Source organism: Pinus tabuliformis, chromosome 2_2 (assembly GCF_031772625.1).
Source record: "Pinus tabuliformis cultivar Carrire ecotype Pingquan chromosome 2_2, CPIR1, whole genome shotgun sequence".
Lineage (NCBI taxonomy): Eukaryota > Viridiplantae > Streptophyta > Pinopsida > Pinales > Pinaceae > Pinus > Pinus tabuliformis.
In genome coordinates this window covers 21655116-21682494 of record NC_142300.1, presented here as the reverse complement: position 1 = coordinate 21682494, position 27379 = coordinate 21655116, and the positions used below count along the sequence as shown (strand labels likewise).

The 27379-nt window shown below is 40.7% G+C and overlaps 1 protein-coding gene across 1 annotated transcript in view; it reads left to right on the top strand.

Moving 5' to 3' along the window:
- Positions 1 to 220: 220 nt before the first annotated feature.
- Positions 221 to 27379, top strand: part of LOC149191334 (kinetochore protein NDC80 homolog) — a 40045-nt gene continuing 12886 nt past the window's right edge. Inside the window, exons 1-2 of the mRNA XM_089404175.1 lie at positions 221 to 1441; positions 2185 to 2431. Of these exons, the coding sequence (XP_089260301.1) occupies positions 366 to 1441; positions 2185 to 2431 (1323 nt within the window). The 5' untranslated portion in view covers positions 221 to 365. The remainder of the gene's footprint in view (positions 1442 to 2184; positions 2432 to 27379) is intronic.

Here is a 27379-nt window from a genome sequence, read left to right as displayed (position 1 = left end):
AATCCCTCAAACCACTCTCATACATTTTGTTTTATTTTTTAAATTAAATTTTATAAATAATATGAAAATCAAAATATTTCCATTACATAACATCATCACTTTTACACTCGCTAATAACTTTCTCTTCAAAACGTAACTTGGAAAAGGGCATTGCTACCTACAACGTAGTACGTTACAATAAAGGGTTCGTTACAAAAGGTACCTCCTTTTACTTATTCTCACATTAAAAGACTAATAAACATTTATACTATTCCTCTGTCATCCTTTTGGCGCCACAACAATTCAAACAAGCAGCAACACCAAACTCGCTTTCCTCTGTGGCTATTAGGCCAAGAGATCGAATCCCGTCATTTCGTTTGATAAGAATGAAGAAGAGAACACATACACAGCAGTCCCTGCAACCTAGGAGCTCCAGCAGCAACGACAACAGGCAATTCCGGCGAGCGAGTTCACATGGAAAACAGCAGAACAGGCAAGACACCAGACCAATTAATGACAGAAATTATCAGATTTCATGTATCACAGCTATAAATCAATATTCGCAATCTCATGGATTCTCTGGAGCAATATTATCCCACAAAACCCTGCCCTCTATGAAGGAGGTCAAGGAATTGATCAGTTTTCTCATCCATCAACTCGACCCTGCGTGGGGGGAGTTGGGCAAGATGGAAGATGACGTCCCATTCATATTCAGAGCATATGGATATCCTTTTCAGATAAATAAGAGTGCCCTGTATGCCGCCGGAAGTCCTCATTCGTGGCCCGCTCTTCTGGCGGCCCTGGCGTGGCTTGTCCAGCTCTTAAATTACAAGGACACAATCCAGCACCCAGAAGGAGCTTCGTGGTTTGGGATGGATCCAGGGTTCGAGTTCGTGGAACAGAGCTACCAGTGTTTTCTCCGTGGCGACGACGCCGCCGTGGAGGCCCTGGAGAGGGAATTCATAATGCGCCTGGAAGAAGAACGAGCCGAGAACGCTCAGAGAACAGCCGCTGCGGAAGCGCAAGTAAAAGAACTGGAGGCAAGGATCGAGGACTTGAAGACTGGGCCCTCTGCCATTGAAACCCTGGAGATGAATAAATCTGTGTTGGCCAACGATAGACCCAAATTTCATAACATTGTGAATAATTTTTCGTCCAAGAAAGAGGCCCTGGAACGGGGTTTGGCCGAGCGTAAGCAGGAATTCGAGGCTAAGAGTAGTGAGATTGAGCGACTGACGAAAGAGAATAAGGTCCTCAAGCAGCAGGTGGAGTCACAGCATGTGAATATGAGGGATTATGAGAAGATGAGCAGAGAGTGCCATGCCATTGAGCTCGACATTCAGGCTGCTGAGACTGCTAGGAATGAGTGGGAGGAGAAGGCTTGGGATATTGAGGTATCTGCAAGCAAGAAATTGAAAGAGCTTGAAGGGGCAGTCGATCGTTACAACCAGGAAATCATCAGGTAGGTAGGCCATTTACTTTTATGATAGTTGGATCTCTGAGATGATTTAGTTAATAAGTGGACAAAGTCAATCTCTACACTGGAAAATTTTATTCATATCCAGTATAAATTTTGTTGGAGGTTACTGTTCCACCTGATCATCACTGGAGGTTACAATTCCACCTGATCGATGGTAAATTTATCCTTGGGGTTTTAGCACATTTTAAGATGTAGGTTACAATTCCACCTGATCGATGGTAAATTTATCCTTGGGGTTTTAGCACATTTTAAGATGGAGGTTACAATTCCACCTGATCGATGGTAAATTTATCCTTGGGGTTTTAGCACATTTTAAGATTACGTAGAAATTTTGAAAAAAATAGTTCATTAGAATGGAACTTTACCTTTACATGGTGGGAAAAATACAAACTTGCCAAAACAATCTGAGTTTGTCTATTTATTATCTCATTCATTTAATAAATTGTATGGGTTTTGAATATGATAGTTGGATCTCTGAGCCAATTGTATAGTGCTGATTAATGTAAAAATTTGAGGCAAAACAGCAGGGATTATTATTATATTTCAATTTGCAAAAACTTGGGGCAAAATAGCAGGGATTATTATTATATTTCAATTTTCAGTTTTATATTTGGCAAACAATCAACCTAGCATGGGATTCTTGATTTAGTAAATTGTACAGGGTTTGAATATGGATTTCTAATTTTGTGTTTAAGGATTTATTTGTCTGAAAATCGAATTTTCAGGTTGAAGCTTGGTAGTTCATTTGAATTCAAGCTGAATTCCAGAGGAATGACACCAACAGAGATTCTGGGTGTGGATTTTAAAAGCACAATTAAACCAGGTATTATTTCGTGCACAGAGGAATATGAACACATCTTAAGGGAGAAGTGGGAGGAATCGATTGCCCTTAAACAACAATTGCATGAGAAAAGCTTGGAACAAGAAAGAAAACAGAAAGTCAATACTGCTCTCCTCGGAAAGATTAAGAAGGTATGGCCGTTACCTGAATCTTATAGCTGAAGGGGACTGAATTTAGCACATTTTGATCTAAGATGTGAAATGGTAGACATAACTTAGTCACTTTTTTAGTATGCAAATCCTGTATAGCTTTGGTTGCTTAAGCACTTATTTAGTTTTCAAATCGTGTACAACTTTGGTTGCTTAGTCACTTTTTTAGTATGCAAATCCTGTACAGCTTTTGTTGCCATTGGTCTGATGATCTTCAGGGTATTGTTCTTACAGGCTTCTTTTAGGACATGTTAGATAGAATGGTGATGCAGCTAATTGAATTTGAAATAAAAACATGTTGTTTGTAAAATTCAAAGTTATGTACACAAATGACCATTGACAAACATTGACATTTTCCCTTTATAACTTCGGTTTCAAGTCCTTTTGATTCTGGCTATAACTTCCCCTTTTCCAGTGCATTCAATTTTAGAGCATGCACCTATCTTCTTCTTTCAACAATTTTTGTCCTTTTCATACTTTGGGACAGTAATCCGTATGACTGTTCTTTCACATGTGAGGAACTTGTTGTTCCATATTTTTGTATATATTACAGAAAGGCTCTAAACTGTGCGCTCCAAATTGCCTTCCAATTCATGAACACTACACTTCACCTTTGGAGTGAAAAGTTTAGCGTTATGTAATTGTGCTTTGTAAAGTAAAAGTTTGATGATATCCCATTATAGATTCATTGTTAAGACCAAGTCCAAATATTTATCTTCCTCAATAGCATTAAAACCTGCTGCTGCTGAATAGAAAAGTTTCTCCATATTTCTTTTGTGTTGTTTGTTTCCATCACAACTTCACACTTTCAAATCTGAGAAGAGCAAAGATCCTTGTTAGTATGCAAGCTGTTTGCAGTTTGTTTTTTTCCCTCCAACATGCTTATTTTTTTGGCCAAAGAACATCCTAGACAAAGGAAAACCCATATTTTTGTCTCCCAACACGCTTTCTTGAATTGCATCACACAAACCTGTGTTTGATTCTGCTTTTGCATCTATGCTGCTGGAGTTCCGAGGCTCTGCTAACATTTACCTATTGTGACCTTGAAATCTCAACCACAGGTTTATGTGCTTCCTAAAGTTTGTTTTTCCAGTTTCTTAATGTGCTTTTGAGCATACTTGAATATATTAACTGTGGTTTCATTTGTCATTTATCAACTTCTATGCCATCATGTAGTTTTGATTAACGTGTGTTTGTTCCCGATGAAGTTCTTTCCAAGTTAGTAAATTCACTCTCTTGGTTTTCCGATTGAGAAACCTCAAACCTGTTCTTGGAGTTATATAAAAAGGTTAACTACTTGCCATTTTCTTGAAGTTTCATCAATCCTGTTTTACTGTTTTTGGATGTATTATGCTTTTCTTTGAGGCACAATTCAAATTTTATCGATCTACTTGCTTACAAATCTTATGTAAACTCTTTAGCGTATATATTTTAATGTGGCTTGATTATAAGTCTTCGACTTTTAGTTTACAAAAGGTATTTTGTTATTTTACACTATATTTATTTGCCATGCATAGCATGTACATGTTGAGATTTCTCACTTAATGAGGGACGTTCTTTTGTCTCGTATGTATAGAGAGGCTCAAATAAGCTTCCAAACACATACACTCAAGAAATTATACCTGGCTGTCTTAAAGTAAGGCTTTGAACTAGAAATAGCAACAAGCAAATAGTCTATGAGAGAAATAAGAAAAAGCCCTGAAATCTATGATAAAGAAATGTAAAATTAGGGCTAAACAAAGAGTGAACAGGACAATGTATGACAACAATATTCTGTGGTGAAAAAACATATAACATCATAATTCACTCTACACGTTAGCCCTAGTTTAGGGCTGAAAGATGCATGTAAACAAATACTTTTGATTTTTGAATTAATTGCATACAAACCCAAACACTGGGATAAGGATATCCAAGGCAAATAATGCTGAAAATGTATGATTTGTTGAGATAAAACCCTAATTTATCTTAGAAAAAATAAACTAAGAATATATTTAGGGTTTTAAAGAATGGGCATGAGAAATAAGACTGGTGCCTTTCTCAATCTAGGGCTAATGGAGTCTAGGAGTAAAAATCTTTGAAGGAAGAGTGATAGATGTGAATTCAAAGAAATTTAGGGGCGAAAAACCTATGTTCCTCTACTCTTTAACCCTAGCACTCTTCTATCTTAATAGATATTTAAAGGGAGGGAAGGCCATCTCAAGAAAAACTTGATGAAAATCTTTGTAGAATTCCCTTGAAATCTGCAACTGCTATGATGTCAATCCTGAAAACAAGTTCTTTGCACCAAGACACTGAATTTTTCTACGTATTTGCAGCAGAATAGGAACAGAAATAAAAGCACATTCACACACAATAACACAGTAAATTTTCTAGGGAACCCAACTGGGAAAACCTTCTGCTAGCTGTAGAATTTTATCGACAGAATTGAGCAAATAGAATTTGTTTACAAGGCAATCTGTTTCACTAGAGAACAAGATTGTTCTCACAGATAATACTTAGCTGTAACCTGCTTGCAAGAAATCCCGTCTCGGCTCCTAAATCCTTGCGCTGCCTGGCTCCTATTTCATAGCACTGGGAAGCTCCTATTATTTAGGAATTAGCTCCTAAATATCAGTGCACTTCTGCAAGGAATTGTCTCTGTCATAAGCTGCATACATGCCTCTCCTTACACGCTCTTCCTAGCAGCCAGTTCTCACACAAAACTCATGCTCAAAGACAATATGATACAATTGTGCCTTTTGACCTCCTTTTATGCAATTCGATCAAGCTAAAACTGGCAAGTGTATATTTGGAATATGAGTTAAGTTTGACTTGCTAACTGAGTCGAACTGACTCTTCAACTCGTCATGCCTCAAATAGACTTTGAAACTCTCTAACTTGACCTTTTCCAAATACAACTTGCACTTGGAGACAAACAAGACTGAGTCTCCAACTCCTACGCATGAGCTAACTACACCATGACTCGTCCTAATTTCTAGGGACTCGTGCATGCTAAAGAAGACTTGAGTGAGGTCTATCTTGGCTAAGGCATGAGTCAAGAAGACCTTTACTCGCTACTTTTCAACACTCCCTCTTAGCGAGGAACGGATTATGTACAACTCCCAACTTATCTTTGAACTGAACAAAACTGCATTCTTGCCAATGCCTTAGTCAAGATATTTGTTGTATGCTCCTCTTTTGGAATGTACAGTAGCTTCACTATCCCTTTCTGCACACAATCTGTGAGATGATGATACGTGATCTCGATATGCTTTGAGTGATCATGAAACACTGGGTTCTTAGAGAGCTTGATGCAACTTTGATTATCACAGTGTATTACAATAGGCTCCATCCTCTGTTTGAAAAGTCCCACAAGCAACTTCCTTATTCAAATAGCCTCTCATGCTGCAAAATCTGCAGCCATGTACTCGGCCTTTGCTGAACTGAGTGCAACTGATCTCTGCTTCCTGCTATACTAGGAAACAACTATTGACCCAATGCTGAAGACGCCACCTGAAGTACTCTTCCGATCTGTGGAGCACCCTGCCCAATCTGCATCTGTGAAGCCCTCAAGCCTCACTCCATCAACTTGTCTATACCACAATCCATAATCTGTTGTGCCTCTGAGATACCTCAAAACATGCTTTACAGCAACCTAGTGAACTCTGGTCGGTTCCATCATGAACTGACTTAGCTGGTTGACTGCAAAACAAATATCAGGTCGTGTGTTGACCAAGTACATCAACGACCCGATGAGCTACTTGTATATTGTAGCATCCACTTGCTCTGCTCTACTAACATCCACCTTCCTCTAGTTTGTGACTAGAGGTGTGGCCATCGGACTACAATCTCGCATATGAAATTTTCGGAGAATCTCTGTAGTGTACCTCCCCTGCCCCACAAAGATCTCACCATCACCCTGCTAAACCTCCAAGCCAAGGAAAAAGAGCGTAAGCCCCATATCCATCATTTCAAACTCCTTTGCAAGGCCCTCGTTGGAATTTTGGATCAAGCTGTCTGCTCTAGTTAGTATAAGATCATCAACATAGAGCACTAGAATGAGCGGAAGCCCTCCAACCATGATGTAGTACAAGTTGGCATCCGTCTCACTCTTAGTGAAGCCCAATCCTCGAAGGTAGCTATTAATATGAGTTTACCATGCACTCGGAGCCTCCTTGAGCCCATAAAGAGCTTTATCCAGCTTGCACATGTGTGTCCCTGCTGAACTACTCAAACCCCTCTAGCTGCTCCATATAAATATCCTTCTCAACCACTCCACTGAGGAATGTTGTCTTCACGTCCATCTGGTGGATTTTCCACCCCATCTGTGCTGCAAGTGCCAAAATAGTCCTGATGGATGAATACCGTGCTATTGGGGCAAAGGTCTCATCATAGTCTATGCCCTCAATCTGTTAGAGGCCCTTAGCCACAAACCTGGCCTTATACTTCTCCACATTATCCTCTGCTCCATGCTTCACCTTGTACACCTAGCATGAGCCAACTACTGATTTTCCCTCAGGTCGTGGTACAATCTCCTAGACATCATTTTCCATGATGGAGGAATATTCCTCCACCACGACATCATGCCAAACCCACTGAGAAGCTGCCTCCTTATAACTAGAAGGCTTAATGTCCACCACCTCTGTCATCAGTGTAATATAACCTTTGTACCTCTGTGGCTACTTGCTTTGCTTGAACATGGTGCTAGGAGCTTCAACCTACTACTTGGCCTCCTAAATCAACTTCTCGAGCCACTTGGATTTCTTCCTCCCCGTGCTAAGAGTCTCTAATTGAGTAGCTGTCTACTCTAGTCCTGGGATCTTCTCCTCATCATCCCGCCCTACATCCTAGTTGTGGATACTGTTGTGCGGGTCTCTTGCCACCTAGCTCAGACTCAATCTTTGATCCTGGATGAGGCTCCTCCTTGGGAGCGAGTAGCTCCTCCATCTCAAGTATTGCAATCTACTGTCGCTCTAAGGGCTCCCTCAAAGTTTTGTCCTCCTAAAACCTCACATCTTGCCTGAGAACTGTCTTCTTGAGTCTTGGTAGATACACCCTATATGCCTGAGTTGTCTCATTGTATCCCACGAAAATACCCTTCTTCGCTGTGGGATCCAACTTCTTCTTGCTATGTTAGGACACATGGCAGTAATCTTTTGTGCCATAGATACGAAAGTGTGAAACATCAGGCTTCTTGCTTGTGAAAGCGTCCTCTGGTGTAACTCGTCCAAGACCCTTGTGTGGACTCTTGTTCTGTAGAAATACTACAATGTTGCATCCTCTAGCCACAAGAACATAGGTAGTCCTTGGTCATGCATGATGCAACATGGCCTTGGCCGCTCCAACAATACTGCGGTTCTTCCTTTCAGCCACCCCATTTTGTTGAGGGTTATGGGATGCTACAACTCTCTCCTAATGCCCTCTTTCATACAACGCCTTGAAGACATTGGAGACATATTCTCCACCGTTGTCACTCCTCACTGCCTTGATCTTCTTCTTGGTTTGGTTTTTTACCAAGGCCTTAAACTCCATGAACTTGGTTAAGATCTCATCTTTCTTCTTCATGAAAAGTATCCAAATTTTCCGAGAAAAATCATCAAAGAAAGTATAACATAATACTTGTGTCTCATAAGGGACAGAGAAGAGAAGGGCTTGCATACCTCTGAATGCACTAGCTCCAAAATCCCTTTGGCTCTGTTGTCTCAGTCCTGAAAAGAAGTCTTGGCATACTTGTCAATTGTGCACCCCTTGCACACATCATGATGATCAAAATTGCATGTTAGTAATCTTGTGGAAATCTACTCAAGAATCTTCAGCCCCCCATGATGCAAGTGTCCCGTGCGCCTGCGCTAAAGTTCTCCAACATCTCTACTCTGCTCACCACTTGCCTTGTTGCTCAAGGTTGCACATGTCTCAACCTGCAACTTGTAAAGGTTCTTCACCCTCACACCTATTTGCTTCATTGCTCCAGAAGCTAAGTGCTTGAGGTATGCCTTACCTCTGTTGAAGATGACATCATATGCCTTGTCCTCAAGGGTTGCTGTTGAGTCAAGGTTCTTCTTCAGTCTTCGAACATAGAGTACATCTCTGAGATGGAGAAGGCTCGTAGACTCCCTCTCAACGCTGACAGTGCCAACTCCCCTAAATGTGTACTTGTCATCATCTCCTAGCTTGATCTGAAACTGCATGTCTTGCTCCTTCAACTGGCCAAAATATGTTGATTTCTGGTAGCATCGGATGTGTGCTCTAAGCCTCAAAATTTGCAGGGAGGCTAGGACACATCTATTCCACAATACCCATAAATCGTTTTGGGAAATTCCACCCGAAGATAGTTTTATTAAAATAATTAATTATTTTTAATGGGTGCCTAAGTCCAAATTTAGGAAATTAAAATAATTAAAGGGTATTAATCAAACTGGGGGTGAAACTTCTAGAAAAAGACATAGATCAAGGCCAAATGATCTGAGCCATTGATTAGAATCTAATCTGGGTTGTTGATTACTCAACTGGAGGATTATAAGGACTTTGACGGGCATTTGGGAAACACATCGGAGAGAGATCTAGAGATCGAATTTGTTAGAGAGGGCAACGCAACAGTTGCTAGAGAATCGATCAAGGTGATTTCTTGCAGTGAGGGGTAGGGATAGTAGATTGGAGGAAGCTTTCTAGATCTGAGGAGTGCAAGGCAAAGAAGGCAAAGAGAAGTTCAATAAGGTAACACAAAGCTTTAGAGGGAGTTTGAATTCCAACTAGGAGAGACAAGATTCAGTTCAAGAAGCTGGGGTGTGAGACTAAAAGGCCTGAAGATCGGATTTCCAGTTAGCAGGAGGTCAGTAGAGGGATTGATGCAAAGCCTAGCCAGAGTGACGCAGTTTTGCGTAGGGTTGACGCAGAAGCTACATAGAGGTAGCGTGCGGCCAGTCAGCAAGCCCTAGATCATAATCAAATCTCCCAGAACAATGTGAGATTTTTCTCATTAACCTTTTTGCCAGTTTCTCTCTGTATCGGATAGCCAGTTGGGCATCCAACGAATTGTACTCATATTTACTACTGCATAATAATTAAAACCCTCAGCTGTTGCACCGATTTTCCTGCATTGGGATTTTCCGGGGACATTTGTCCAAAAATAATGGTGTCATGTGTTGTGTATTTATTTCTTGTTCAATTTCTTATTTCTGCATTTAATTTAATTGGTGAAGGCTGCAGTGTATTAGTTTCGGTATTCGCTGTAGGATGCAGTAAATAATTTGGTTAGTAATTTAACAAATAGAAGATACTTAATCAGTCGTTGCAGTAGAAATTTGGGTCTCCAAATTTTCACAAAATAGCCCCTGTTCCCGTTCATATGGAAGGAGGCTCCAGAATTAATATACCATGTGCTGCTCCCTAGTAGGTTTGCCATTCAAGCTAGCAATGAGAAATATTTCTCAAACTGAGAAGCAAACCCATCTACCTCAGCTGATGTAGCCACATGATTCTTGCTGGACGTCTTATTCTGATTTGGACACTTAGTAGAATAATGCCCAAACTCATGGCAATGGAAGCACTTGATCTTACATAGATCCTTCTTCTTCTTCTTCTCTCCCTTTTGAATAGTCTCGGCCTTCCCTTTGCCTTTCATGCAAGAGCAAAATTCTCCTCGTCCTCGGTATTTGGTAATCTACCATCACAGGTTCTTCTTTGGATCTCCTCCTAAATGCAGTCACCATAACCTTTCCCCACTGGGAAAGTTCTCTTTGCCATTGACAACATCCTGGAAGCCATAACAAGACTTGTGAAGTCCCAGTAAGGCAAAACTTACAAGGTCATGCTCAGGTACAGTGACACCCACACCGTCTAGCTCATCTCGAACTTGAGTGAAATTTGTAAGATATGTGATGATAGGCTCCCCTGGTCTCATTCGGATACTCCTTGGTTTCTCTTTAAGAGAAAGCTTCTTGGTATCAATGAACTCTGATATAGATCTAAGATAGCTTTGAACATCTCATAAGATGACTTCTTCTCATGGATATGAGGAACTATATGATCTTTGACCCCTTCTAGAATAATCCTCCAGCCTTGACATCATTCTTAGTATGTTGGGCCAATTGTTGGGGATTTTGAGGTGGTGGTATAACATTATTGACAAATTCGCCTATTGACCACTAGAGTGGCACTTGATGATTATATGAAGACTCCACGCCCAAGGATGATCCAAAGGACACTTGTACCATTAGATATCATCAGTCAACAGAGTTTTTTAACTCTACTTCTATCTTCTCATCATCTTTCTTCTACCCAGATTCTACACCTTGCGGAGAATTGTAATAAGTGATATTAGTAATGATGAGTTTTTGAGTCTGTAATAGGCCTAGGATGTTGGGACTCGATCAACAAACAAGTACACTTTGGAGTGTTTTTTTTTATCTAGTTAACTATCATTTCTTTTTTAGAGGCAGATGATTTTCTGGGTTTTTTCACTCACTTTTTACCCCAAAGCCGGGGTGACGGTTTGAAGGTTGAGCCCCTAACACATCTTAGTGTCTAGAGTCAATGCATATTACCATACTAGATCACACAAAAAATTTCGTGGAATTTGGTTAGGTCTAGGTAGGCATTTTTAAAATTTTTAGATTTTCCACACCGTAGAAATTGCTAATAAAATTGTATTTGTAATGTAATAAGTGATGTCTAGAGAAATTGTATCGGGTACGAGTAATGAAATTCACATCTCTCACCCTCAAATTTCTACTATGACACACTTTGAGAGGTTAAATTGTGTTTTCAACACTCAAAACCCACTTTTCCTAAGTTTAGTGGGAAATCTTGCAATTAATTAAGCCAAAAATTAAATAAATGGAGAAAAATAAATATCCACACATGCTAAATGTTGTGGAAATAAAGTGAAAAATTATGGGGGAGTTAAAGTGAAGTCCCAAGGTGATGTGGACTCCTAAAATCAAGGAAATGACATGTGCTCAAATAAAATTGAATTTCTGACATTAAATGAGAAAGTTGCTTACTTGGAAATTTGAATTTGTGAAGTTAATGCACATTTGGGAGGATATGGTTTGGTGGAGATTTTTGTGGTAAATTGTCCCCACATGGGTTACCACCCATATACACTTGTCATTCCATTATAAAATTCGAATTTGGCACATAAGGGAAGAAGAAAATGATGTCCACTTGCCAGAATTCGATTTTTACACTTGGCATTGGAGCTCCATTCAACAATTCGAATTTCTCATTGGGATTGTCACCTCATGCCACTTGTTTAATCACTTCTATAATGAGATTGACTCCCATAGTTTTATTTAAATGAGCCTTTGGCTCTCATATTGTATCTTTAGAACGAGCTATTGGGCTTACAGAGACTCTACTGGATTTTGTATTCATTTTCATATAATAAAAAGACTTTGGGGTACTATTGTGTTGGTGTTCTCCTTCCATTTCTTGAGGTGATGTTATTTCAATTGTTGTGCTTTACATTCTACATGTATGTTGGATTATGCTAGTTATCATTTTGCCACTTGTTTGGATTAACATATGCAAGCTATCTTGTATGGTTTTTGGGTTAGAGAAATACTCTAGGAAGAGGAGCACTAGAAGATTTTTGGTGAAATCTCTAGTCTTCTCCTCCATTGTATAATCTAATCCCTTTATGATTGCTAACATCTTTTTCCAAGTGTGTAGAGATCTTTAGATTTGGTTGAAGGATTTACTTGGGCGTGGGGTAACTCTCCAATAGACGAACTAACTCCCAAGATCAAGAATAGAAGGACCCAATCAGTTTGCCTCAAGGATCTCATCAAACGATTTTGAAAGAGGGAGTTTCCTTTCCTCTAGCCTACTAAGATCACATAAATTTAAATTCAATATTTTTCTTGATCAATATCTTGTGCTTTCAAGGATTTTATTTGCTACCTAGAGCATGGTTTTAACTAGACAAGTATGGAGTTCTACTTGCATGTCTTGATCTAGTTCTTGTACACTAATTGTAGATTATCATTTTGACTCTTTCATGTCATCTTTCCACTCATTTTGGATCTGTTTTGCAACCCCTTTTGAGCAGATTTGAGACGAAAATTCAAAGAGGTTGTGAGTATTTGAGGCATCATTTCTCGAAAGGCCGAGTTCTACTTTGAGGGCAACATGCTTCTCTCACTAGGCTGTGGGCTAGAGGAGGCTTAGCCTCTTTCCTTAGCGCTGAATACAATTCTCTTTGTGATTGATTTGATTGCTACAAATTTGTTTCTTGTATTTTCAAATTTTGTCAAAGACTCTCCCGTAGTTGTTACTTGAAGAGATCTAGCCCTTGGAAGTGGCATGTTGTAAAATACTCCTTTGGTTTCCATGGGAAATCTTCTCAAAAGGCTTTTCTAACCAATCTCTAATAAAAAGATTACTTTTTCTTATGAGGGAGCTTAGGATTTTTCCCATGGTATCCTTTCTCCCCATTTAGAGGGAGGATCATTGCTTGTGGGTAGACTAATCTCTTCGTTTAATTACTCCAATGTTCTTTGTAAATCTCATTGCTAAGCTCATTTGTGCATGATTAATTTCTTAACACTCACATCCATTCTCATTTTAGCATACATTTGAGATTGGTTTATGTTTGCCATATCCTTTTCTTGAATATTTTTATTGGGCAATCTACCACAACACATGCAATTTTTCTATTGATGCGAACAAGTATTTTATATTTATTAGGCAAGCGTAAACTAGTTTAATTTATCCATCTACTTTGGTTTCGCAAGTCTCTTGAGCACATTGCTTTATCATTGTCAATATATATTATGTGGCATTATCATTATTGTTGGGTCTTTTTTGTGTCACTCCATTGAAGCAATTTGGCATTGATTTCATTTACTTGCAAAGCAACATATTTGGAACTTGTGGAGCTACATTGAGCTAATTGTTTCACTTTCCCTTTCCATTGAAAGATATTGGTATTGTTTATTTGAGCATTGTCTTTTATTTTTGAGCACTAATATCAATACATTCTTGAAAGTAATAGCACTCACTCATGCATTTCATTTAGGCATTTTGGTATAAGAAGGCTTCCAAGCCAGGCCCCAAGCCTCACTAAAATTAACGTCCAAGCATAAGCTTGGTTGATAGAAAGTATAGGGAAAAATATTTTCTTGGAAAGTTCTTCCATCTGGTACGAAGTAAGGTAAAAGCGTGTGACCCTGCAATTAGGAAGGTAGCTTGTCCCCTTGTAGGAACGAAGGCACACGCTGGCTAGTAAGACTTCTGCAAGGAATTGTCTCTGTCAGAAGCTGCGTACAAGCCTCTCCTTACACGCTCTTCTTAGCAGCCAACTCTCACACAAGACTCGTGCTCAAAAACAATATGATACGATTGTGCCTTTCTACCTCCTTTTATGCAATTCGATCAGGCTTAAAATTGCAAGTGTGTATTTGGAATATGAGTCAAGTTTGACTTGCTAGTTGAGTCGAATTGACTCTTCAAATTGTCTTCCCTCAAATAGACTTTGAAACTCTCTAACTCGACCTTTTCCAAATACAACTTGTACTTGTAGACAAACAAGACTAAGTCTCCAATTCCTACGCATGAGCTAATTGCACCATGACTCGCCCTAGTTTCTAGGGACTCGTGTATGCTAAATAAGACTTAAGTGAGGCCTATCTTGACTAAGGCACTAGTCAGGAAATCCTTTACTCGTTACATTTCAACAATCTTTCCCATGGAGATTTTAGAGCTATAAAACATCAACAAAACCTTGATGAAAATGCTAACAAACCTTAATTCATTAACAAGAACAAGATAGAAGAAGATACCTTACATTTGCTTGGCACATATCATCATAGATTCAGTAATAATCATCCAAAAGTGAAAACCATCCATAAAACATTCCCCAAGATGGGTCAAGAGAAGTTTGCTACACTAGTGCCCCATAGCTCACATGAGTGAAGAGACAAGAAGCAGTGTAACGATCTTGAAGTGCGCGTGACAATGATGAAAGGGAAATTGACTTCCCTCTACTTATATAAGGTTAACCAAGTCGATTTGTTCTAAAATTAGCCTAAAGCCCTAAGGGTGATGACATCCTCCAAAAGGTGCGTCTCTCCATGAAGTGTGCAATGAATGGCTCTAGAAGGTGCATCTCATCCCAAAAGTTATGTATCCTCATCAAAAGGGCACCACATCATCAAGTAAAGCCTTCTCAAGCTTAATGTCATCCTTTAGGGTGGCGACAACATCTTCTAGAGCATCAAGAAGAAGATATCATTGTGCTAGGGTATGACATCATCATGGTGAACAATGTACAATCCTTTACAAAGGGTCTCATGTCATCATCATCATCATCATCATCATCATTGTCATCAAATATCCTCGAAAGCAAGGCAACATCCATCAAGTAGATGCAATGGTATCTTAGGGGTGTCTTGCCATCTCAAGGGTACATTTGCTCTCAAGGCAACTTCCTAGCTCCGATAAATAATGCTGAAGGTCCTAGAGGAGTGAGAGGGTATCATCAATCGTGTCAAGTCATCCTAAGGCCAACACTCCTTAGTAAATTCTCAATGCCCTTTGTCTAAGTGTCCCATGTCATCATCAAAGGGGTTTAATGTCCTCTCTAAAGTGCCAGAGAAGCATCATACAACCCCTTGGAACAATACCTAACGCATACTCTAAAGATTCAAGTGAGATCAACATCCTCTATCAAAGTGTCCCATGTCATCATCAAAGGGGTTGGGCGCCCTCTCTAAAGTGCTGGAGAAGCATCATACAATCCCTCAAAGGACGCTAACCGTACTTGGGAACAATATCTAACACATACTCAAAAGATTCAAGTGAGATCAACATCATGCGTGCAATAACCATAAGAGTATCAGAGTTGGTCATATTCACTATTGCAACCATCACAATACCTCACACGAGCATCATTTTTAAATGTCCTACTAGCTTATGATTGTACACAAGTTACAATCCTTGAGAATGGGAGGGTTATCACATGGCCCTATTAGGTGCTTCCAACCCTAAGGGGAGGAACAATTCCTAGCCCAACTCTTTCAGTAGATAGGTGTAGGTAATAGGTGATATGGATTGGGGTTTACTTCATGAATGATGTCGTAGCCTTATTCTAGGTTATATCAAACCATTGTCCATGAGTGCCTTTGTAGAAGGAGTGCTTAGTTGCTTGAGTTACCTTCCCTCACATTTGTTTTTCCAAGCCCCATATTTGCCTTTTTCTCTCTTTACATAGCTTGTTTGGCAAGCTTCATTGATTATCATGCAATAATGAGATAGCCCCTTCTAGTAGGGAGCAATTTACTGCTTCATCGAGGTCGGGATGTTCCTAAAGTGTTCCTTTTACTTTGATAGACATGATATGCATGGATACTTTTGAGGATGAGTGTCTATATAAGCAGGGTTAGAGCTCAAGCTATAATTGGCTTTTTCTTGCTTGAGATCCCTAGCTATTCTTTTGCTTTTTAATATTTGGCTCATGCTCTTTCTTTCTTATGACTGCATCAACCTTGGGTATATACAACTCCTCATAGGACAAGGTCAATAGGGAACCAACATGAGTGACTGTCGACAACCAATCAAAATATGGGATAATGGAGTAAAGGGGAATGACGGCGAATGTTAAGTGTGGATAACATGGAACACTACCATCATTAGAGCCTCCTATTTGTGTTGCTTCTAGATAGTGATGAAAGGCTGAGGAAGGTCACATTGGACTAGGGGCAAGTAATAACACCAAGGTGAAGTGAGGGATCAAGTGTAAAACAATAATGGTCAATCATCCAATTCAACCTGTGATCCATACTATAATATATTGAAACATTAAATGAAAATACTTGAGTACAAAAATGGTTAATGTACCTCACAATAAATGACCCACCTTCATTGGACGAGTAAGCTAGATGAATGAATGCATTGGCTAGATAATAGTTGAGAGGCATTTGAGGCGGGTTTTCTGTGGATCATTGTAGGGCTACTGGTAAACTGCATCATAACACCACCCTGACACCCTGAAGTGTTCTCAGGCTCCAATCTAAAGGAGACTTTGATCTCCACCTTGCACCACCCTGCACCCTTAAGATAAAATAACTGAATAAGATAGACTATGCTATTGTAGATCACATTGCCTTCTTGAACCTCAATTTGCCATTGCATTGAAACTGCTATGATTGCTTTTGTCCGATAGGCAATTTTTGTTACATTATCACATTGCTGTCCTAAAAACTTTATTCAACTAGAACTACAATTTGGTCATTCAAATCCTTCTTGAAACTTGTTAGCATCATGCGTCTGAGACACCTGCAATAAGCTCATAGATCTTCCAAATGTACACAAGAGGTTTTGGTCATCAATCATGAGCAAAAACACTGTTAAACATGTTTAGCTGCATCTGTCTCTGAACCTTGATCGCTTAACGTCTTTCTGTTTTCAAATCGGATAAATAATGCTCCTAGAAATAAAAAATAACTATAGTAAGCCAAACATGAAATTAAATATTCAACACTTTGCTCCTTTTCGGGCGCACTTCAATAGTTGTCAGATTCTGCAAATTGTTTGAAAAAATGAAAATCATAACAAATAAAAGGTAAAACTTGTCAAGTCCGAACTTTCGAATTTCGACTTACAGTCATACATCGTTTACCAACTGTGTTGAATATTGTAACTTGTCATGTAGACTTAATTTTGTTGTGGCACAATGTCAAGCGGACAAACATGTGTCTTAACCTGATATGCATTTGATGGATCCATTTTGTCTACACCGTATATGACTAATAGTTCCAAAAGCTGTACATGATTGTAGTCAATGGATCAATGATGTAATACTTTGTCAATTATTCCACAACATCTATGGTATGCACCTCTCCACATTTTATCACAACAATCCTGCGTTCTTGGGTATCTGTCGACGTGTCTTTAACATTTGTTGACGTGGCCAAACTACCCAATTCGATGGGCATGATAGTGCAAGCATCCCACTGCCATAATGCTATGTTTGCGTGACATAGGTCACTTGTCAGCTATGTCACAGGGTTCGTCGAATTTGAAGGTTTAGGTTCGAAATTCAGCGAACCTAAAAAAAAAATTGAAATTCGTTCAGGTTCGCCGAACCTGAAATTCGAACCCGAAGGCGAACCTAATCGAATTCGAACCTGAACGAACCTAAACGCACCTAAACGCGAATTTAATCGATTTTTTTTAAGGTTTGATTTAGGGTTCGATTTAGGGCTCTGCTTCTAAATTTTATTAAAAAGGAGCCCCCCCAATGTCTTTTTATTCATGTCGCTTCTCGTTGCCACGCACATGTTTGCACGTCTCCGCCCTCGAAGTCTCCTTTTGCGGTGCATTGGTTTTACGCTACCTATATGTGGATAACAACAACACGAGTGTGGACTTTCAAACGCTTACTCGCTTTTTCCTTTCACTGATTTCGAATACGTAAGATAATTTGTCGTATAAATTTAAGCAGGCAACTGTTCTAAATTATTTATATTTGTAAGGAGGAATAGCCCACTTTTCCGACATTTTCAGGCGTCTGTACTCAGTTCCTTTTCACTGGTATTCGTGGCACATTCATTATTTTGGATAAGTAGCAACGTTTTAAGTTTTGGTTTTAGTGTTGTAACCTTTTTATTATACGGGCACCACGAGTTTTATGAGGCTATGAACTCTCAAATGAAAATATATAAATATTACTATTCGAGAATCGATTGTCATTTTATGAAATGAGTGTACATGTTTGCCATATAGTTTATATTTTATGATAAATATGTAAATATGTTATATTTGTTTTTTTTTTCACAAGAACGATTATGGATTATATTAACTGATTGGCCTAATTGCCAGAGTTCTGATTACAAAGGGAGTTGTCCAGATCCAAAATAGAACCGACCTCCTGAAGAATTGAATTTGTGTTCCTCTTCCAGCTCTTTTTAGGCTCTACAATGGAGTTGATTTCTGTAATTTGTCCAAGCTTGAAAATGCAAACAAACTGATTTAGAATCAGGCAATAAAACATAGGTGCTGAAGTGATTATGGTATTGGATCCCAAGTTTCTATCCCGTCCCTTATCATTGCCCCGGCGGAGAGAAGAGCGGCCTTATTTGCTTCACGATCTGCTTCTTTATTATTTTCTCTTAGTACATGGAAATATTTCAGATTTTGGAACAGCTTTCCCAGGCTTCGAATTCTTTGTATCTGCCTTGCTAATCTTAAGTCCCGGGGGGCAGTGTTGGTTACCATGAGCTTTATGATCACTTGAGAGTCCCCTAGAATGATTGCCTCCTTGATTTCCAGGCTCAATAGTAGTTTGAGACCTTGATACAGGGCCAAATTGCCAATTCTTCCGCTTGGATGCTGGAATTGAACCCCAGCCCCCAGGCAAAGCTGTGAATCTAAGTGCCCTCCGTGCTATTAACCGTTCCTCCTGCCTCGACCTTGCCAGGATTTCCTTTTGCTGCCCCATCGAAGAAGAGAGAATATAGTTTATGATTGGAGATCCAGGCATGAAACTCTTCCTTATTTATGCCTCTTACTTGCCATTCCTCAACAGGAATAATGCTTCTGTTGGCTTGGCGGAATTGAAGATTTAAAGAAGCCCCCCAAATATTGTCAAGTTGGCTGAGATTCGAATCGTCTTTAAAATCCTCCAGGCATTCTTTTAGCTGGGTTTTTATTTTAGTCACTACCACTTTTACATCATGCTGGGTATTTCTGAATATTCTACTGTTCCTCTCTAGCCAGATTTGCCAACAGCAAATTTTAAGAAGAGAGGACCAGGCGGCCTTTATCATTTTATTTTTAGGCGGGGGTGCTGGATATCTATTCTGCCACTTAGTGAAGAGTTCGGATATAGAGGCAGGCAGCACGAAATTAGGATTCCATTGCTCCATCAGCGCTCTCCAAACCTGCTCTGAAAATTTGCAGTTTAATATCAGATGGGAGACACACTCCGTCTTTTCTCTGCATAACGAGCATCTCGACGGACCGTTGAATCCACGCCTCTGCAGGTTCTCGTCGGTGAGTATTTTACCGTGACAGAGCAACCAATTGAAAATGTCGATCTTGGGCAATGTTGGTATGTCCCAAATTGTTTTCCACGGAGCTGGATCAGGGGGCGCATACGGAATTGCAGCAAGGCTCGTGTAGCCACTCGACACCGTGTATCCCGCCGCCAAAGAGCCCCAACCTCTTCTGTCTCTCCTGCGTATGTGTGAGGGGGCAGCACCGATTAACAAGTCGCATAGAACGCTGACGTCCTGCAGAAATTCCGCCGGTGTATCGAGGAAGTTCCAGCCAACCCATCGCGTCCCTTCCCACTTGGAAATGTCCCAGAGAGTGTATTTACCTGTATTTGAGATCCAATCACGCAGCTTCTTCAAAGAATGCCAGTCCCCAATCGGATCGCGATCCATTATGCGATCTGACCATATGTTGATTTTTTTCCCATTCCCAGGGATCCAATAAGCCTTGGAACGAATCAGAGGGGCAGCTTTAGAGCAGAGTCTGGCAAATGAAGAGGTGCCTTGGGGAAGAGGTCCGTCCAGGCATCTTGACCTTTCGCCAGTGAAATATTTCCTCCAAAGCGCAAGCTGAGCCCAGCCAGGCTTGGGCGCTATGATTTTCCAAAGAAGCTTAGCTCCCATGGCTATATTTTGGAGGGGAAGCTTCTTGAAGTTTAGGCCTCCCTCCATCTGAGGTTTGAGGACTGTCTCCCAGTTGACCAGGGGGAATTTCCTCTCATTTTGCTTACCTCCCTTCCAAAAGAAGTTTCGAATGTGCTGGTCCATTTTCTGAAGGATGCCGACGGGAGCTAGGAGCACAGAGAACTGGAATAAAGGGAGACTACTGAGGACAGATTTGATTAGAACTGTCTTGCCTGCAATATTTAACCAATTATAGCCCCATGCCTGAAGTTTGACTTTGAATTTTTCCAGCTGAGGTATCCAGTCCCTGCTATAGGCACGTTTGAGGAAGATAGGCATTCCTAAATACTTAAATGAGGTCCATACAGCAGAGCCAGCAAATCCTAAGCATCTGGCAATGGAGATGAGCATAGGGGGAGGGGTATTCCAGCTGTATATGTGACACTTTCCTTTATTAAGACAACTTCCTGACATCGTGCCAAACTCATCCAGAGCCTCTTTAAATCTGGTGGCTGAGTGGATTGAAGCAGCTCCGAGAAGCAGAGTATCATCTGCAAACAGGGCATGGTTTATGTTCTGGACTCCTCTAGCAATGCAAATCCCTGGAATCTCCTGATCTTGCATTTTTTTGTTTAAGTGGAAGCTGAGAACTGATGCTTGGATAACAAACAGCAGAGGAGACAGGGGGCAGCCCTGCCTTATTCCTCTTGTAGCTTTAAAGAACCCTGCAGCTCTGCCATTGATTAAAGGGGCTATCCATGGCTCCGAGATACAAGCCCGGATCCATTTTATAAATCTCTCTCCGAATCCAAAGTTTTTTAAAACATTCAACAGAAAGCTATGCCTAACACGATCGAATGCATTTGCTAAATCCAGTTTGATGACCATACCTCTTTCCTTGCGCTGGTGACTGGAGATGATTGCCTCTTGAACTAGGATGAAGTTATCCACCAGCTGTCTTCCATGGATGAAGCCCCCTTGATTCTCAGGGATGATTTTAGGGAGGATGTGTTTCAGCCTGCTAGCAATGATTTTGGTGATCAGCTTGTAGCCTATATTGCAAAGAGAGATGGGGCGGAATCTGTTAAACGAATTGGCGCCCTTCTCCTTAGGTATAAGAGCAAGGAACGAGGAGTTTGTGCTTCCTCCTATTTTCTGGCAATCCTGCGATTTTTGAATCATTTTGAGGAGATCTTTTCCCACAATATGCCAGCAGAATTGAAGAAATCTGGCAGAAAACCCGTCAGGTCCTGGAGCTTTATCAGGATCCATGGCAAAGAGAGCAGCTTTGACCTCCTCCATGGTGACTTTGGCTTCTAGCTGGAGGTTCATTTGAGCCGAGACTGAAGAGGGGACCCCGTCCAGCAAGTAAGAATTCTGAGGGCCATTCACCTCTTCGCTGTACAAATTTTGAAAATGGCGAAAGGCAGCCTGCTTGATGTCTTTAAAGTCTTTATGGGACACGGCTTCTTCTTTGATTTCTGCTATATGATTGAAGCTTTTCCTGGCTTGGGATTGCTTGTGGAAGTATGAGGTGTTTTTATCTCCTGCTTTGAGCCAAAGGCAGCGAGATTTGATCCTCCAGGCTTCCTCTTCATTCAGACAGGCTTTGTGATATTGCTGTTGAAGATGAGCCTCTTTGTCCAGAATTTCATTAGTGATGAGGGCCTCTTCCACGATCTGATGGTGGGCATCCAGCATGCATTGGATCTTTTTCCTTTCAGTGGCTGGATTAGGGAGAGATTTGGCCCAACTTTTTAGGGCAGATTTCACTCTTCTGAGTTTCTCTTCCCAGATATAGAATGGAGAGCCATTGACTGGCTGAGACCAACAATGCTTGACAATCTGAAGAAAGCTGGGTTCCTTGGTCCAAAGAGGGCTAAATTTGAAGGGGATGGGGCCAAGATCCGAGAGGGTTCGAAGGGTCAACTTGATGGGGTTATGATCAGAGGTACTACAGGGAAGGATATGCATGCTGGCATCTAATCCAAACTGGAGGAAGGAACTTTGCACAAAAAATCTATCTAGTCTTGCTGCAATATGACCAGGCCCTATTCTTTTGTTTGACCACGAGAACTTACCTGAAACTGGCTTGATATCTAGCAGATCCCAATCATGGAGAAGATCTTCTGCCCATTCCCTTGCCGGATCTCGCACAATGGTACCTCCACGCTTTTCTGAAGAGTGCAGCGTGAGATTTAGGTCTCCTGCAATGATGATATTTTCTAGTATGCCCAGATCCGCTTGGTTTCTTAATGAATCCCAGCAAGACTTTTTTTCTCCAGCGCTGACCGGCACATAAACGTTGAAGAGGCAAAATATTTCTTTAGTATCTAGGTGTTGCATCTTCAACATCAACCAGTGGGTGGTGGAAGTTTCAGATATTAGCGAGTACTTGCTATCATTCCATAGAGATCCCAGCCCTCCAGAGGCTCCTCGGGCTGAGACAACAGCTACTTTGCTCTTATTCCATACTACATAGTTTTCTTCTTAAATGAAGGAGGTTCGAATCCTCCATCTTGGTCTCCTGGAGGAGGAGTATGTCCGGGGCTTCTATTCTTATTAAGTTTCTTAGTGCCTCTTCTTTGATTTTGCTCCCCATACCCCTGCAGTTCCAGGAGATAATTTTCATTATTTACCTTTGCTTTGGAGGGCTCCCTTGGAGCCTTGATGCTGATTTCTGGCCATCTTTGGTTTCTTTGCTAACAGCTTCTCCAATGTAGGTTGGCTGCCCTGCAACTTGTCCTTATACGTTTCATGCTCCCTTTTCTCCCGATCTGTTTTGCGCCCTCTTGTAGATCTCCTTACAGAGGCTAGGGAGTCTCCTATTTCTCCTTCCTCCTCCGAATCTTCCGATTCTTGGTCCTCATCCTCAACTTCTTCTGGGGTTCCTTTTGAGCTTTCTGCTACGCCTGAATCCTTGAAAGGATTAGGCTGTCCACCTTTCTCTGGAGTGACCGATTTCTGGGCCTCGACTTCATGTGTGTCCTCTGGTTGAGAGCTGAGGGGGTCAAACCTGTTTTCTAGGGCGGTCTTGGGCTGGGTCTGCGGAGCAGGGCCCTGATGAGGATTGCCATTGGATCCTCCCACCTTCTGAGTCTTGTGAGTATTTTTCGTATGCTTGACTTGATTCCAGCCGTCCTCCTTCCCTTGGACAGATTCAGTATTGGATGGGCAGCTTCTGGCGAAATGGCCATCAACATGGCATTTCCGGCATTTAAAGGGCAGCTGCTCGTAGTCTAGTTTCTGCATGTGAGTCCAGCTTCCAACCTTGATTTTAATGGCCTCTGGTAGTCCCTCCTCCAGGTCCACCTCCACGCATATCCTGGCACAATCATATTGGTCCTTGTTGTTTGCCCGATCTATAAATTTCCCCAGGGCATTTCCTATATGCTTCAATGAGTCCCAGTTCCAGCAATGCACTGGAAGATTTGGCAGCCTGACCCACACTGGGACAGCTTTGGGTACATCCACTGCCGGATCGAAGTCCGGAGTCCATTTGTTCAGATACAGACCCTGGGGGCCCATGAAGTAGGGGCCGTTTCGAAAGATCAGGTCTTTGTCATCCTTTGAGGTAAACTCGAAGAGGAAGAAACCTCTCCCCAGGAAGTAAGAGGTCACACTTTCTTGGATCAACGACGCCCAGTTCCTTTTGACCCAGTTCTCTGTGGATTTGGGAGAAGGCCAAAGTCCGGTGAACTGGCCTACAAGGGCTCTCTCAGACAAAGACAGTGCAACCTGGATCGGGGTTTCCGGAGGGAGGGAGATCTCCGGAATATCGTCCAGTTTCTTGACAAATTTCGCGGCTTCGACATTCTTCTTCTTAGGGAGACCTTCCAGAAGTCGATTGAAGGCCTCAGCTGATGAGGACGGAGGGGGGGGAGGGGCCGCCTGGGGAGTGCCCAGCGCCTCCATGGACCCAAGCAGCCAGCCAAGCTCAATCCGGGACTCAAACCTTCATTGAACCAGCCGGCCTCATGGTATAAAGCAAGCTTCCTTCCGCAGAGAGCAGAGAGAACACTTGCGCGCAGCCTGAGGGATGCGAATAGGCGGGACAGGGCAGGGCCGAGGGCGATCAGAGCCGATCAGGGCCGAGGAAGGGCCGATCAGGGCCGATCGGGCGATCAGGGCCGAGGGCGATCAGCGGGGGCAACCTCGGTTTTTTTCGTGTTGAAACTCCAAAAAATCGTAAATATGTTATATTTGTTATATAACAAAATATTTTTTATTATTTTAAAATTTGTTAGAGATTTCGTATCTCTTTTCAGTTTTGTTTTCAGTCGAATTGATGGCATACCCATTTTTTTTAAAAGTGAAAACATTTAAAGTTTTGGACCTTGGTTTTATATGTAAACTTTTTTTAATGATACACGAGGATTATGAGGAAAATATAGAATTTTTTTTTTGATATCCATGGATGTGAATTGACTATACGTGTTTTCCATGAAGTGTGTATTTTATGATACATATTTAAATATGTTATATTTAATATATTAATTATATTATCTATATATATATATATATAATTAAAAATATGTATAGTCGAACCTAATGTCGAACTTCATTCGAACTTGATCGGAAAATTCGAATTCGAATTGAACTTAATCGTTGTCGAACTCGAATTCGAACCGTGTGACATAGCCTGTCAGAAACTCTTTGCATAGCTTGTCCATTCAACACAATTGTGACATTAGAACTCATAGATATGGTTGGCTATCTGCCAATGAACTAAATAAAAGCAATAAGATCAACCATGTTTCATCGATGTCAGTGAAGCCAACGAACAACAAATCGCATACCATAAACAAATTATAATTGTGAGACTGCAAACCATCTCCAAAACAATTACTCAATAGAGCTTAGCCTCCACAACCATATCAAAAATTTTCCTTTTGTCATCAGACTCTCCGCAACTGAACCATGACCAAAATCAACCATTTGATCAAAACTTAATACTCGACGATTCATATTTGCCACAAAACTTGTATACTCCTTTATTCTCCACTGATTGATTTCTTTGCTCACATTAGCTCACATATATATACTTTTCGAATGGTCCAAGATGTAAGTGAGATGACATGGCACCATCATTCACTAGCAGTGTTAAACATTGAGAATTGAGGAGCCGACTTAGGTTGGCCCATACTTGCTTATTAAAAGTGACCATGGCCATTGACAAAACCCCAATTTAGGTCCATATGACCCGTGCACATTTTTCAATAAATTGGTGCATTAGGGTTTGGCCCATATTTATAAGAAGCCATAACTTTTGGAGGGATGACCATGGATCCATATTACAAATGTTGAAACATTGTGCTCATAATTTTAATCCAATTAATTTAAACTCCTTTTCGAAATGATAAATGATAAATCTTTCATATAAGATTGTCTTGGTCATCATGGAGAGATGACACTTTTGCAACGACTAAGAACTTTTCATATTATGCCAACTGTAGTGTTCCCTTTACAATTCAACTAGGGGTACTTTGACCATGACCTCGGGGTTTCAACTTTAGAAGGGCATATCTCCTCAACTGCGATGAACCATGTGGCGTGCAACCTACCAATTGAAACAAGACAAATATTAGTCGATGATGGTCTTGCGAGCAAATTCATTGTCCTTCCATTCATGTCACTCAACAAGTGCAAGGCATCTTGATCACACCGCAAGGGCTTCTAAACTTTTGGGCTTCCTTCTCTTCTAGGGCTTTTTGTCCATTGGAACTTCTAATTAGTGCAATCCATTGACGTATATTAAAAGTGTTCAAGATAAAGCATTCATGATAAGGCTTTCCTTCTTTGCTTCACTGCTTCCAAGGAGGATGCAATCTTTATGCTAATCACTAATGGCTACCTTTGACATCAATGACAACGCCATTCAACAAGACATGCCACTTGTCCTCTGCTCAAGCAAGGCGTCTCCTTAGATCTAGTTTGTTTAACCATGAAACTCATTAAAGGTGACATATATACCCACTCTATGTGGAAGGCTACTCCAAAATACATCAAGGTATATGCGGTAGAACTTGTATGATGCATTTCTCCCCTAGATTGGGGAGTCAAGCCCTTGGAAGACCCAATCATGTGCTCCAAAGAGTAAAATAAGATAGGGTGTTTTCTCCAAGGAGTATCAAACTCATCCTCCAAGATGCAAGAGACATCAAATGATGTGCCACAACCTAGATCCATGTGAAGGAGCATCAAAACAACACTTAGATCCACAAAATTAGGTAGGTGGCATAGGCAAATGTGCATGTAGTGTTGTCATGCCTCAATAAATGTGCCAAGGGCCAAGAGTCAAGTGAACACTCCATCAAATGAGGAGTCAACCACCTCGAAAATGCCATTCAAATGCTGAAAATACCCCAGTACACTAGGGTACTCCTCAATAAAGGCAAAGGTCACATGAAGAGCACACCAATATAGTCATTGCAAGGCAAAACCACCTAGGAACATGTTCAAATGTGGAGTACTCCACTAGATAAGGCATAAAACACATTGAAGAATCCACAAATAAAGGAGATAGATTACCTCTAACCAAAGTGTTCCACCTAGAAACAAATGATGGTACCATCTATAAGCTAGGTGCTCTAGGGGTCAACACAAGGGCTAAATAAGTGTACAAATGGACAACTTCCATTAGAATGCCTCAATAACCACAAAGTTGTCAACAAATAAACTATCACAAGGGAAGCATCTATGAAAATGTGCACAAGTGATATGTTCCCCATCAATCCAAATTCTCAATCAAAATCCAATTGCATGGCTTTGTGATGTGTGATAAAGATGCCAAAAAGATGATAATCCATATGTACATCCGTTGAAATAGCCATATAACAACTTTGAAACCAATATACTCCACACGCATACTTCTTAGGTAGGATCTTCAACATGAAATGACGTGTTGTACAACAAGAGGGGTAGCACTACCATCTTCAAACATTCTAATTTATAGCTTCCTTGGGGTTAAAATTGCTCCTATGTTTGCTATTATATCAATTGGCTTATTAAACTCTCTGTACATATTTTATTTCTAATTTTGGAATCTTTATATTCCAGAAGGTCCAAGAACTTCTATCTATCATGTACTCGTCTAAAGTAAGCTTTTTATATAAGCAAATATTACCCTCAACAGCTAATCCGACTCTTTTAAGATAAATACAAATGATTAATCCTTGTATTGAAGCAGTGATGTTAGCTACAATATTTGTCTTTGTATTTTATCAAATTGAAAAGCAGAGAACAATGCAGCCATTGGAGTTTCCTGCTGTGTCTATTGTTGAAATTAAGCTTGTACCCTCCAACAATCGAAATTGAACCCTTCCTTGTC